This window comes from Palaemon carinicauda, chromosome 14 (assembly GCF_036898095.1).
Source record: "Palaemon carinicauda isolate YSFRI2023 chromosome 14, ASM3689809v2, whole genome shotgun sequence".
Lineage (NCBI taxonomy): Eukaryota > Metazoa > Arthropoda > Malacostraca > Decapoda > Palaemonidae > Palaemon > Palaemon carinicauda.
Window position 1 is genome coordinate 41,638,186 of NC_090738.1, and position 14,742 is coordinate 41,652,927.

General features: G+C 35.6%; 1 protein-coding gene across 1 annotated transcript in view; it reads right to left on the minus strand.

The window, feature by feature from the left end:
* Nucleotides 1–8,312: 8,312 nt before the first annotated feature.
* The window catches only part of LOC137653175 (cell adhesion molecule Dscam2-like), an 88,494-nt gene continuing 82,064 nt past the window's right edge, over nucleotides 8,313–14,742 (minus strand). Inside the window, exons 32-33 of the mRNA XM_068386558.1 lie at nucleotides 11,688–11,775; nucleotides 8,313–8,827 (exon numbers count right to left, since the gene is read on the minus strand). Of these exons, the coding sequence (XP_068242659.1) occupies nucleotides 8,557–8,827; nucleotides 11,688–11,775 (359 nt within the window). The 3' untranslated portion in view covers nucleotides 8,313–8,556. The remainder of the gene's footprint in view (nucleotides 8,828–11,687; nucleotides 11,776–14,742) is intronic.

Below are 14,742 nucleotides of genomic sequence, written 5' to 3' on the forward strand. Positions count from 1 at the left end.
CATAAAGAATACATATCCTTCAATAGGTGGCCCGAGGCTTGAACGACAAGACTGAATATTTCAGATGCAGCAAATGTTAGAACGGTCATTTTTTGGGATCAATCTCGGCGATGGCTCTATACAATGTGTTCGAATAATTGATAAGTGGTAGCGTCCTTGCTGGGTGATTGCCAGACTGTGGGGTTCGAGTCCAGCTGAAACTCGTTATTCCCTTTGGTCGCTGCAACCTTACCATCCTTGTGAGCTAAGGATAGGGTTCAAGTAAAGCTCAAACTCTTTAGTTCCTTTGGTCGCTGCAACCTTACCATCCTTGTGAGCTAGGGAAAGGGTTCAAGTAAAGCTCAAACTCTTTAGTTCCTTTGGTCGCTGTAATCTCACCATCCTCGTGAGCCATGGATGGGGTTCGAGTCCCGCTGAAACTCCTTATTCCCTGTGGTCACTGCAACTTTACCATCCTTTTGAGCTAAGGATGGGGTTCAAGTAAAGCTCAAACTCTTTAGTACCTTTGGTCGCTGCAACCTAACCATCCTCGTGAGCTAAGGATGGGGTTCGAGTTCCGCTCAAACTTTGTAGTTCTTTATGTCGCTGCACTCTCACCATCCTCGTGAGCTATGGATGGGGTTCGAGTCCCGCTTAAACTCGTTATTCCCTTTGGTCGCTGCAACCTTACTATAATGTGAGCTAATGATAGGGTGTTTGGGGAAGCCTGTAGGTCTATCTGCTGAGTCATCAGCAGCCATTGCCTGGCCCTCCTTTGTCCTAGCTTGAGCACTGATCATATGTATATATGGTCAGTCTCTAGGACATTGTCCTGCTTGATAGGGCAATCCCACTGCCCCTTGCCTCTGTCATTCACAAGCGGCCTTTAAATCTCTAAACCTTTGAAGTCATTAACATTCTGATGCTACTCCAATCTAATCAGCATTTTTTATTCTGATCTGTCAATCATTTTAGTATTCCAATCCTTAGGGAGATTCAGAATCATTGTGTCAACCACTTTTTTTTTTCTTAAATCCATATATCTCCATTTAAAGTATGTAAAAGGTATATCGGGTAATTCGTATAAAGGTTTTCACATATATAGCTACTGCACTGTAATTGTTCAGTGGCCACTTTCCTCTTGGTAATGGTAGGAGAGGCTCTTTAGCTATGGTAAGCAGCTCTTCTAGAAGGTTACTCCAAAATCTAACCATTGTTCTCTAGTCTTGGGTAGTGCCATACCCTGTGTACCATGGCCTTCTACTGTCTTGAGTTAGTTTCTCTTGCTTGAGGGTACACTTGGGCACACTATTCTATCCTATTTCTGCAGCAAGTGAAGCTAGGTCTTAAGATTCAAATTTCTTGAGCCAATGAAGCTAGGTCTTAAGATTCAAATTTCTTGAGCCAGTGAAGCTAGGTCTCAAGATTTAAATTTCTTGAGCCATTGAAGCTAGGTCTCTCGAAGACCTACCGTTGTTAAAGTTTGTATAGTTTACATAGGAAATATTCAAGATGTTACTGTTCTTAAAATATTTCCTTTTTTTCTTTTACCTTTCCTCACTGAGCTATTTTCCTTGTTGGAGCCCCCTGGGCTCATAGCATCCGGCTTTTCCGAGTAGGGTTGTAGCTTAGCAAATAATAATAATAATAATAATAATAATAATAATAATAATAATAATAATAGTACTAAGATAATATTAGCTAAACGTCTGAAGTAAAGGAAAAAAATTCTCCACCTCTATATAACGTTCAGCAAATTGTGACGAGATTCTAATAGTATACGGAAGTTAGTGAAGACTAAAAGGGAAATATTGTTTATAGTAAGCGATCACTTCCCCCTTCTACCCGATACTGAGTTCCCAACATATCACAAAGACTCACAAACACTCCCTCCCTTTCTCAATTCACCCTCCCCTCGAATATTTTTTTTTAATTTTTTTTTTATTTTTTTTTGTTCCAAACAAATATCCCGTTCTAAGTCAAAGTTTAATATTTCACGTGCTTCAGATGTGAAGGGAGGAGGATCGCTACGTAAAAGTCTGGATTTTACTCGTAATAGAATCAACTTACTAATGCTTTTCTCACTTATTTATTATTTATCACATTTAAAGCATTTGCACTTACTGTCGAAAGAGGTTAATGAAGAGCTCGTAGCTAGAGTAGCGAGAAGAACTGTAAAGATTGTAGCATGTATATTTGGAAAAGTGTGTGCAGACTTGGGTTCGAGTCCGGCTCAAAGTCGTTAGTTTCTTTGGTCGCTACAATCTCACCATTTTTGTGAGCTAAGGATGGTCCGTTTGGGGGAGCCTATAGGTCTATCTTCCGTGTCATCAGCAGCCATAGCCTGGCCCTCCTTGGTCCTCTAACTTGGGTGGCGATGGGGCTTGGACGCTGATCAAATGCATATGTGGTCAGTTTCTATGGTATTATCCTGCTTGGTAAGGCAATGTCACTGTTCCTTGCCTCTGGCATTCATGAGTGGCCTTTAAACCTTTTAAAGTGCTTTTCTCTGGAAGGTAGTACATGATACAAAAATGTCTGTCTGGGTTATTTTTGAATGTATGTATGCCTGTACTTTTTTAGCGCATGAGAGAGAGAGAGAGAGAGAGAGAGAGAGAGAGAGAGAGAGAGAGAGAGAGAGAGAGAGAGAGAGAGAGAGAGAGAGAATCATTAATACAGACTCATAGGTTCCGAAGTGTGACAAATTATTGCGGATTTTTACACTCGTGAGGTGGATGCAATCCACCATGATTGCCATTTGTTACTTTCTGAATCCAAATTTATGGGAACAGATTTAGGATATTTTCATTATATTTAGAAATACTAATGTTATAAAGGCAATAGTCATAATCCCTGAGCTCTTATTAATCACACACAACTATTAGAGAACGCTATTTGTTACTTTTCGAATCCAAATTTGTAAGAACAGATTTTTTTTTTTTCATTATTTCCAAGAATACTAATATTAGATAGGTAATAGTCATTATCCCTGAGCTCTTATTAATCACATGGCTATTAGAGAACATAATTTTTCTGCTAATCACATGTAATATAATTTATTCTCATCATTTATTTATTTCCTTATTTCCTTTCCTCACCGGGCTATTTTTCCCTGTTGGAGCCGTAGGGCTTATAGCATCTTGCTTTTCCAACTAGGGTTGTAGCTTGGCTAATAATAATAATAATAATAATAATAATAATAATAATAATAATAATAATAATAATAATGATAACTTAGCATGGCATTGCAGCCACTGGGAAATCACTGTCAATGTATTTGCAAAAGACGAAACTACCTTTGCCAAAAAACTGTGACTTTACACATACATAAAATTCAGTTATCTGTACTTGGTAAGTCATGTTTTCGTTATATATTGAAATTGCTAGACTGCATTAACCAACAAACCTTACAATGTATTTCCAAGACGAATCTACCTTTGCAAAAAAAAAAAAAAAAAAAAAAAAAAAAAAAAAAAAAAAAAAAAAAAAAAAAAAAAAAAAAAAACTGACTTTACAAATACATAAAATTCAGTTATCTGTACTTGGCAAGTCATGTTTTCGTTATATATTGAAATTGCTAGACTGCATTAACCAACAAACCTTACAATGTATTTCCAAGACGAATCTACCTTTGCCAAAAAAAAAAAAAAAAAAAAAAAAAAAAAAAAAAAAAAATGTGACTTTACATATACATAAAATTTAGTTATTTGTACTTGGCAAGTCATGTTTCATTATATATTGAAAACAGCGGACTACATTAAACAACAATACTTATGAATTTCAATCGTGCAGGATGACCAGATGGGATTATAACAAGTAGGAAATGAGGGACCACATGTATTTTTAGCTTTATTTCAGAAACAGGTCTTCCGAAAGATATTCAACTTTTAAAATGACATGTTTGCTTGTATGGTTTTAATTGAATATTCTTTTATTTCTTTTTTCAATAATCGATGTCGGTGTCAATGACCTTAGATGTCAGGAGGCCAGAAAACCTCAAATCAATCAATCAATTATCCATTTGAAGTCAAAGTTCACTCTGATTTATCACCCTTCAAAATAAGCGAGGCTGTAACTTTTAGTGAATTTTGCATCAATTGAGCAATGCTTCACTGTAAGGAAATCGTAATATATATTGCAATTTTTAACCGATATTTGTGATCACTGTCACAAGATAATGTATTTTTTGTTAGAGGAGCAAAACCACCTTGATGCTAACAATTCAGAAAGTCTATAGATTTAATTGTATTATTATTATTATTATTATTATTATTATTATTATTATTATTATTATTATTATTATTATTATTATTATTATTTTCTAAACTACAACCCTAGTTGGAAAAGCACGATGCTATAAGCTCAGGGGCTTCACCAGGGAAAATAGCCGATTGAAGAAAGGAAACAAGGAAAAATTAAATATTCTAAGAACAGTAACATTAATTATGAATATTTCCTATATATATATAAACTATAAAAACCTTAACAAAACAAGTGGAAGGGAAATAAGATAGAATAGTGTGCCGGAGTATACACTCATTGCAGGTATACTTTGCAATACTGTGCATGTATTGCCTTTAAAAAAAAGCTCTCCTTCATAGTTATTATCTTATTGATATCCCCATCATCTCTCCTAATCTAAAAGCCTTATCATAAAATCAACTGGACTGCCTAGTAATATTTACAGATATAGTGTGTATTGTGATATCATATGTGCAAAGTGTAGTATACTTTACAATTTATGGATACTATAGTATAAAGTACATATATATGCTGTACATGTAAAAGTAAATTTACCTTATTGTAATACTAATGTAATATAGTGCTCAATGACTCCTTACTTCTCCAGTGATTATTAGAAATTGAGATTAGAGGGGCTCTCAGTAGACAGCATGCCTTCACCACCCCAAGAAGTATTAATTTTCTCTTAACTCCAAAGTGTACTTCGATGTATTTTATTCAAAATCTAATGGATTTGTTCGTGGATCATACCCCGCATGCCTACCAAGTTTTGTTGAAATTGGTTCTGTAAATTTTCTATCATGGTGGCATACCCAACATGCAGAAAGCTGTGTAAAAATAAGTACTGTAGTGTTTACGTAAAATTGCTAACAATCAGAGAGGGGTGAATACATACTCTTTGCAAAATCTTCGAATTTGGCAATCTACTTCCATGACATTAGGGTATTTTTAATCTATTGAAGAAATGACTATTTTGTAATTAAATTGCTGATTAATTGATTTTGATTTGAAGGAAGGCTGGATGTTTTGGTTAATTTTCTGTTGATTGCACCCTTACTGCGTTGAAATAAATTGTAATTTTGCAATCATATTTGTAATTAGCAGCCAAAATTACTGCCTTATAAGTGTTCAATGGAACGTTCATTTTGATAACCAAATCAACAATGGTATATACTTTACATACTTAGTGTTTTTTTTTTTTTTTTTTTTTTTTTTTTTTTTTTTTTTTTTTGTGGATTCATGGAGCCTTGGGGCCCCTGTCTGGCAGATGGGTACTCTTCTCTTGTTCCAACATCTTCAAGGCCATTATTCCACAAAAGGGCTGTCTCCTCGGGCTTGGTTGTTGAATTCTGGGCAAGCCTAGCTTCAATGGCTTAAAAAATATTAATCTTGAAACCTAGCTTCAGAGGCCCAAGAAGTCTTGAATCCTAGGAACTAGCTTTACTGGCTCAAGAAGACTTGAATCCTGAGACATAGCTTCACTGGCTCAAGAAGACTTGAATCCTGAAACCTAGCTTCACTGGCTCAAGAAATTTGAATCTTGAGACCTAGCTTCACTGGCTCAAGTAATTTGAATCTTTAGACCTAGCTTCACTGGCTCAAGAAATTTGAATCTTAAGACCTAGCTTCACTTGCTGCAGAAATTTGAATCTCAAGACCTAGCTTCACTGGCTGTAGAAATTTGAATCTTAAGACCTAGCTTCATTGGCTGTAGAAATTTGAATCTTGAGACCTAGCTTCATTGGCTCAAGAAATTTGAATCTTGAAACTTAGCTTCACTGACTCAAGAAGATGTTCACCACATCAACCAAAGAACTGGTTCCAATTTGCTTGAATTCATAGATGCAGCTGTTTTTGCACAAAATGCTTTGCACCAGAAACTTAACTAGAGCACTTTTTAACTGATTATTGGAATTTATTGTGAGAGTTGACTTATAATTTTCACGTCCAAAAAGGTCAATTGGTCAATTTTGCTACTTGATAATGAATATATTTTCAATAAACTTGTATAAAGGATCGGAAGCAAAGGAGGTCACATAACAGCTACATTTTTTTTAATTTTTTTTTTTTACACATGTTTTAACACATTGAAATATTCACAATGAGACCATTACAAGACAAATATAAGCTATTTTTTTTTCCATTGCCGATACTGATATATATCACAGTCTTCTGAATTACATTCCTCTATGCTTATCTAACAGATTATGAAAAGCATGTGCGAAATTAATCTTTATAAACATATTATTTTGTAAGGAGACATTTTTACAGTCAATAGGGTTATCACAAGAAACTATTAATTAAAGAGCCTACAGTATCTTGAAATTTACTTTGTATATTTTACAAAGGTAAAAGAGGGTACACTGTTAATAAAAAAACCGCAATTTTAATCGGAAATTCTCCGTAAAAATACACTGTTCTCAGCCACATTTCAGTGAAATAAAGGTGACCGTAATTTTCCCTCTACTTTGCTATTATCCTTTATGGGTTGGTGACCTTAATATCACTCCTTTACGTCAATATATCCGTTTTGAAAACAGCAATTGCTAGGCAACATTTATTCCAGGATTTTTACCATTTTTTTTACGGCAAATTATTTAACAGTGTATGAACGTTATAGACAGAAGCCTGTTCTGCCCATCATAACCTGCCAGCACCTGCTTCATATTTTGAATACAGTATTGAGTGGTATATTATGTCAAATGAACAGCGTGAGACACATAACTGGTTGTTGCCTAATAATATCTACCGCATGCTCATCATTTCATGAGCATATAGATAAGAAGCATTTATGAATTACCTATTTTATATCACAAATATTACAGAGTGTTTAGAATTCATGAGGAATGGGGTTAAACATACGAAAAAAATTACATTTTGATTAATTACATCATACATATACCGGATTTTATATTATTTTATTCTTTGTACTTATTCTTTGTCAAAGAACTAAGTGTGCTATGTTACAAACCAGTGGTATGAAAATATCTCCTAGAGAGTTAATAAGAAAATAGTGACGTTAGAAATTCCATGTAGAATTAATAGCCATTATGCTATTGAAGGGGAAAAAATAGAAATTTTTCATTTTCAATATTAAAGAATATTTCATATCAAGGGATATTTGTTTTGAACTCGTTATGGCTGCTTCCTATTGATAAAATGAGGCCGTGAAGCTCACAAAGTGAACAATAGTTTATTTTTTTCAATTGTTATTAACATTCTTCAAAGAGTAAAATTAAAAATATATCATTTGAAAATCCTGTTATCTCAGCCTTTTGACCAATAAAGTTTCACTGTGAATTCATTTTCACGTGTTTAGAAATACGGAGGCGTAAAATATTGATGTAAAATTGAGTATGTGAGCTGTAGTAATGCCTGTATATAGTCTAGAAACAGAAATTATTTCCTGTATGTGCTCTGTAGGTTACAAAGCTACTGCAGAGTTTTCTTGTATACAGAAATGAGATAACTGTAAAATTGAGTCTTTTTTTTTTATACAAAGAAGCTATAACTGTAAAATTGAATATGTGAGAAGTTGTGATAATGTCTGTATATAGTCTGGAAACAAATAGACCCTTTCCTGTATGTCCTTCATAGGTTACAAAGCTACTGTATTTTTTTTTTTTTTTACAGAGAAGAGATAACTGTAAAATTATGTATGTAAGTTTTGATAAAGCCTGTATATGGTCTGGAAAAAATGGACGCCTTTCTGTATATCCTTCGTAGGTTACAAAGCTACTGTAAAGTCTCTTTTTTTATACAGAGAAGAGATAACTGTAAAATTGAGAGTTGTGATAATGCCTGTATATAGTCTGGAAACAGAAATGGACGCATTCCTGTATGTCCTTCGTAGGTTAAAAAGCTACTGTAGAGTCTTTATACAGAGAAGAGATAACACTTATCTAACTGCCAAGATTTTCGGATATGATGTGTCGTACCATACTATATTCAATTTTTTTTAAATGAGGCGCATTTGCACTGACTCGCAGTGGTGTTCTTTTAGCTCGGAAAAGTTTTCTGATCGCTGATTGGTAAGAATTATCTTGTCCAACCAATCAGCGATCAGGAAACTTTTCCGAGCTAAAAGGGCACCCTTGCGAGTCGGTGCAAATCTGCCTCACTAAAAAGAATTGACTATAGTGGTATTTTTGAATTTATTCCAGAAGCAGTTCTTTTGAAAATTATTTAACCGTTAGAAGCATGTTCTTGATTTTATTATTTAAAAGTGATTTACCATTTATTCATTTCTTTATTTATAACAAATAACATCGGCGTCATCTTTAGATGTCAGGATGCCAAATGACTGATAATCAATCAAGTTAACTGACCACCATCCTAGACGTCGATAGAATAATCACCGGAGCTCCTTCCTTTGAACTTGGCGTCACTATAGCGTCTCGGGGGCGGAAGGATGTCTCGGTCACACTCCGCCTCACTCACCTCCGGCGGGTCTTGGCTTCGGCCTCTGCGGTTGGGGCGCCCTGAGGAGCGGCGGGGGGCCGCGCCCCCAGGGTAGGACGGAGGCATGCCCGCAGGAGGTGTTGCCGCTGCACTCGCATGGAACCCGGCCAGCACTTCCTTCACGCCCTGCGCCGTCAGGCGGGACCTGCGAAGGAGGTAGGGGCGTGAACTTGGGAAGTCCTCACCGCCCCCCAGAGTATCCTCGTCAGTATGTTAAGAAGGATTCAGACAAGACACTCAATATGGCAACACAGTAGAGATTTGAACATATTTGAATATATCTCCCGTGAACTTTTTGTTTTTTATTTTTTTAAGAATTTATTTGCTCAAAAATTTGCATTTTCAACTTCCCCTTATTTACCCTAGAGCATTTTTATAAACTTGATTCAGTTACCAAAGAAATTTATCATGACAAAAACCGTGGCTTGCAATCTCTCTTCCACAATGCGAAACATACTGAGGAAATCTGTTAATAAATACCCATTTTCAATTTTATTTAAATTAACAACAACAACAACAACAACAACAACAACAACAACAACAACAACAATAATAATAATAATAATAATAATAATAATAATAATAATAATAATAATAATACCGCTAGAGAGTTATTGGGTCCCTTGACTGGCCAGACACTATTCTATCGTATTTCTCTTCTTGTTTCTCTCTCTCTTTTCTTTTAAATTTTTTCCCAAGTTTTTATATTGTACATTATGAAATACTAATTTTAATGTCGTTACCGTTCTTAAAATATTTTAATTTTATTGTTAATTACTTTTCTTGTAGCTTCCTTATTTTCTCTCTTTACTGGGCTATTTTCCCTATTGGAGCACTTGGGCTTATAGCATTCTGCTTTTCCAACTAGGTTTGTGGCTTAGCAAATAATAATAATAATAATGATAATAATAATAATAATAATAATAATAATAATAATAATAATAATAATAATAATAATAATAATAATAAAACATGCTATGTAGACAAAATTTTTATTGAAAAGAAGTGCGTTACGTAACAACCAAGTTTAATATTCACAATATATGACATCACGCTTTAGGTTTATCCTTATGTGACAAATACAAGGTGAAACTGTTGAGTGAGAATCAACAAACCGATGAAAAACGTTAAAGTTATTTTTTCCTCACGTACATGAGCCAAGCTTGATAAATGTTTATATTTTTCTATTATCATTAAGGAATTTATGCCACAGGGTACAAAAGAGGAGTTTACGTTTAACGAAGAATCTAGTAACAGAGACAGCTTTACATAATTATATATTAACGCTGCTAAGTATGTAATTATCTAATGCATACTTCTAAGACAAAATGATAACATATATACTTGAGATAAGTTTGGAAGAACGTAATTAAATGTGTTGTAAAGTCTTTAAGGATAGAGTTATATTATGTCATTGAAATATTCATAGCTGGTGGATGATAGAGAAAGAAGAAAATGAAGCTAAATACGACACCTTTTAGGGCATTGAATTAAAGGATAATACTGATTTGATTGTGTGAGAAAAAAGAAGATGGTCATCGGAGAGCAAGGAAAACTGTCCTGTCAGACATTGTTCAACCAGTTATTAGGAGCAGGAGGGACTGTATCTGACTTTACTCTATATTATAAGCCAATGTACAACTGCATGCAAAAGTGACCGTATACCTTAGGCTAGTCTGTAATTGCATGCACTAGCGACCTTGTCCCTTATATCAGTCAGTCATTTTAAGGTAGAGTGTTTATATTCATTAGATCAGTGAGACAATGTAGGCTGGGGTGATTGTGAAGGGAAAAGTCTGCAGCATTGATTTTGTACCCTGGAAAGTCTGCCATTGCATGCAGCGGTGATTGTGTACCCTGGAAAGTCTGCCATTACATGCAGCAGTGATTATTTACCCTGGGAAGTCTGTCATTGCATGCAGCAGTGATTGTGTACCCTGGGAAGTCTGTCATTGCATGCAGCAGTGATTGTGTACCCTGGGAAGTCTGTCATTGCGTGCAGCAGTGATTGTGTACCCTGGGAAGTCTGTCATTGCGTGCAGCAGTGATTGTGTACCCTGGGAAGTCTGTCATTGCATGCAGCAGTGATTGTGTACCCTGGGAAGTCTGTCATTGCGTGCAGCAGTGATTGTGTACCCTGGGAAGTCTGTCATTGCGTGCAGCAGTGATTGTGTACCCTGGTAAGTCTGTCATTGCGTGCAGCAGTGATTGTGTACCCTGGGAAGTCTGTCATTGCGTGCAGCAGTGATTGTGTACCCTGGGAAGTCTGTCATTGCGTGCAGCAGTGATTGTGTACCCTGGGAAGTCTGTCATTGCATGCAGCAGTGATTGTGTACCCTGGGAAGTCTGTCATTGCATGCAGCAGTGATTGTGTACCTTGGGAAGTCTTCCATTATATGGAGCAGTGATTGTGTACCCTGGGAAGTCTGTCATTGCATGCAGCAGTGATTGTGTACCCTGGGAAGTCTGTCATTGCATGCAGCAGTGATTGTGTACCCTGGGAAGTCTGTCATTGCATGCAGCAGTGATTGTGTACCTTGGGAAGTCTTCCATTATATGGAGCAGTGATTGTGTACCCTGCGAAGTTTGCCATTGCATGCAGCAGTGACTGTACCTAAGAAAGTCTTCCATTGTATGCAGCAGTGATTGTGTACTTTAGAATCTGCCGTTACATACAGCAGTGATTGTGTACGCTGGAAAGTCTGCCATTGCCTGTAGCAATGATAAGTCTGCCATTGCAGTGATTGTGTACCCTAGAAAGTCTTCCATCGTATGCAGTAGTTACTGTGTACCTCAGAAAGTGTGCCCTTGTATGCAGCATCGATTGTCTTCCTTAGGAAGCCTTTTATTGAATTGTCAAGTGTACCTTAGGCTTCTGTTCATTGACCCTTTTCTGTGCATGCAAAACTGTTTGTATACATCAAGGCAGTGTGTTATCAACTGTAGAAGTCACCTAGTAGTACCTTTAGGTCAGTCTGTCATTGCATGCAGGGGTGAGTGTGTACCTTTGTTCAGCGTGACGGAGGAAGGACTTTCGTTCTGTGGTGGGGGAAGGTTCAGGAGAGGAGCTCGATTCGGCGTGATACAGCAAGTCTGAAATACCCAACCCAGGTTCAAGGTGGCGTCACATACTCTCTAAGGGCTTTTATGAGTGCATTTATTCAGAATAGTTGGCAACCTTTCCCTTATCAACCAGATTACTTGAGGTTTGGTTCCTGATTCTAATTGGAAGAAAAAATGTCCTAATGTTTTATTGTTTTTCTTGAATTAATCACAAGAGCACTGTCATTATAAAACCAAACACCCTTATAGTATAAACCTATGCTGCACACAGAATAAACTAAAGCTATTATTACTGAATAAAGTAAGCTAGATAATAAACATTGCTGTGTAGTAAGTGTGGCATTCTCTTCATAGCAGAATAAGACTGTTGCCAAAGTAAATCTAAAACAGCCCTTTTTCAAACTTAGTGACTGTGTGCGTTTATATACATGCAAATCAGCTGCTTTGATTCAAATAGAAATTGCTTCTAAGAGATGGCAGGCATGGATTAAGGCAGTTTATTTACACATATATAAAGTCAGGGATATCGTTAGCTATGGGTATAAGGCTTGCCTGATAAGGTGTGTCTTAAGACTAGTAAACAAAGCATAAATACTTATGATGATCACTAGCAAAATCAAGCATGAATATGCAACGGGGAGATTATCATTCATGGATTTAGGATTTAGAGAAGGAAATGAAATCAGACTTAATGGAGCACTGTGCTTTATATCAAGGACAATTACAGCTAGATACAATACAATAGGTCTACTTGCAAAACAGTGGCAAGAAGGAATTAATATAATGAGTTAAAAAAAAACGTAGATGATCAAGTATGGATTGTGGGATACAGGACTAAAATGTTCTAAAAGACCAAGAAATATATACAGTATATATTTTTCATGCAAATTCTCATTTCATAAAAAAGGGAAAGCAAGCATTATTAAGGGCCATAAAAATGTTAAGTAAAAGCATTGCGTGTGCAAAGCATTTTTTAAAGTTACAGTAAATGTTATGTGAACTGTATTTACGCTTTTGAAAGGCATTTTGATTTTAGAGAAGCCATTTCATTAATGTATTGACCGAGAGTATTCAAGTGAATGACAAGATACCTTTTTATATAATGAGAGTATTCAAGTGAATGACAAGATACCTTTTTATATAAGAATTCTCCATACAACGCTTGGGTTAATTATGCTTATGCATACTCTGTGAACGACACAGACTCGAGAGAATATACAGATTTTATTTAGAATCAATATCTTGTTTTCAAAGTCACTCAGCGTCAGTACAAAGTACACTCCTACATCATGTAGGTTTCTTTCTCGTCAGATAAAGCTTTGCACCTCCAAACTCTCTCTCACAACCCTTGTTCTCTAGTCTTGGGTAGTGCCATAGCCTCTGTACCATGGTCTTCCACTGTCTTGGGTTAGAGTTCTCTTGCTTGAGGGTGCACTCTGGCCCACTATCTAGTTTCTCATCCTCTTGTTTTGTTAAAGTTTTAATAGTTTATATGTATATTCAAATTTGAATTTATATTAATGTTGTTACTGTTCTTAGAATATTTTATATTTCCTTGTTTCCTTTCCTCACTAGGCTATTTTCCTTGTTGGAGCTCCTGGGCTTATAGCATCCTGGTTTTTCAAGTAGGATTGTAACTTAGCAAATAATAGTAATAATGATAATAGTAGTAATAATAATAATAATAATAATTTCTGAATGCTAGTGTCTTTTGTTGTCTTTTTATAGATGAGGCTGTTTATTATTATTATTATTATTATTATTATTATTATTATTATTATTATTATTATTATTATTACTTGCTAAGCTACAACCCTAGTTGGAAAAGCAGGATACTATAAGCCCAGGGGCTCCTACAGAGAAAATAGCCAAGTAAGGAAAGGAAACAAGGAAAAATAAAATATTTTAAAAAACTGTAACTTTAAAATAGATATTTCCTTTATAAACTAAAAAAAAATTAACAAAACAAGAGGAGGAGCAATAACATAGAATAGTATGCTCGAGTGTACCCTAAAGAAAAAGAACTCTAACCCCAGACAGTGGAAGACCATGGTACAGAAGCTATGGCACTACCCAAGACTAGAAAACAATAGTTTGATTATGTTGTTTGGACTATATCTATATGTATTTTATGTATGGAGGTGTTTTGCAGTCTTATGAGGTGGCTGTCTTTTGTTACATTTTATGGTTGGGAATGTCTATTTATGTTATATGGAATAGCCAGTCTATCAGTCTCTATTATGGGGTGGGGTGGGGGGGGGGGTGCTATATTTATTTTGGTGTCCTTTATATTTGTGACTGTCTCATGGTCTTTTATGACTTATGTCTTTCTTTAGGTCACTTTATTTGGAGGGGCTGTTATTTGGTGTCTCTTGTCATTGAAGGGTATCAGAATATTTTTTTTCTTGTTTACATTGTTTTTTTCGGGCGAAATTCAACAATTCCTCATATTCTTTTACCAAAATAATAATAAATGTGAATTGTCGGGCAAAACAAAACGCATATCAAGTGAGCTGCACTGTTGAAAAATACGCAATTTTAATCGGAAATTCTACGTAAAAATATTCTGTTCACAGCCGTATTTCTGTACAAAACAGGCGACCGTAATTTTTGCCCTATTTTTTATTATCTTTTACGAGTTGGTGACCGTAATATCACACTTTTACTTCAATATATCCGTTTTTAAAACGGTAAATGCCAGGCAACATTTATTCCATGATTTTTACCGCTTTTTTTTACGGCAAATTTTTAACAGTGTGGCGGGGCAAGATCTCCCGCAGAATTAAATGAATATTTACGAATATGGACGTTTTAATGGCTGTTGTTTAGCGACTCTCTGATCCACTGCATGATGCAAGGTAACGAACACTGTTAGAAAAAAAAAACCGTAATTTTAATCGGAAATTCTCCTTAAATATACTGTTTTCAACCGTATTTCAGTAAAATACAGGCGACCGTAATTTTTCCTTACTTTGTTATTATCTTTTACGGGTTGGT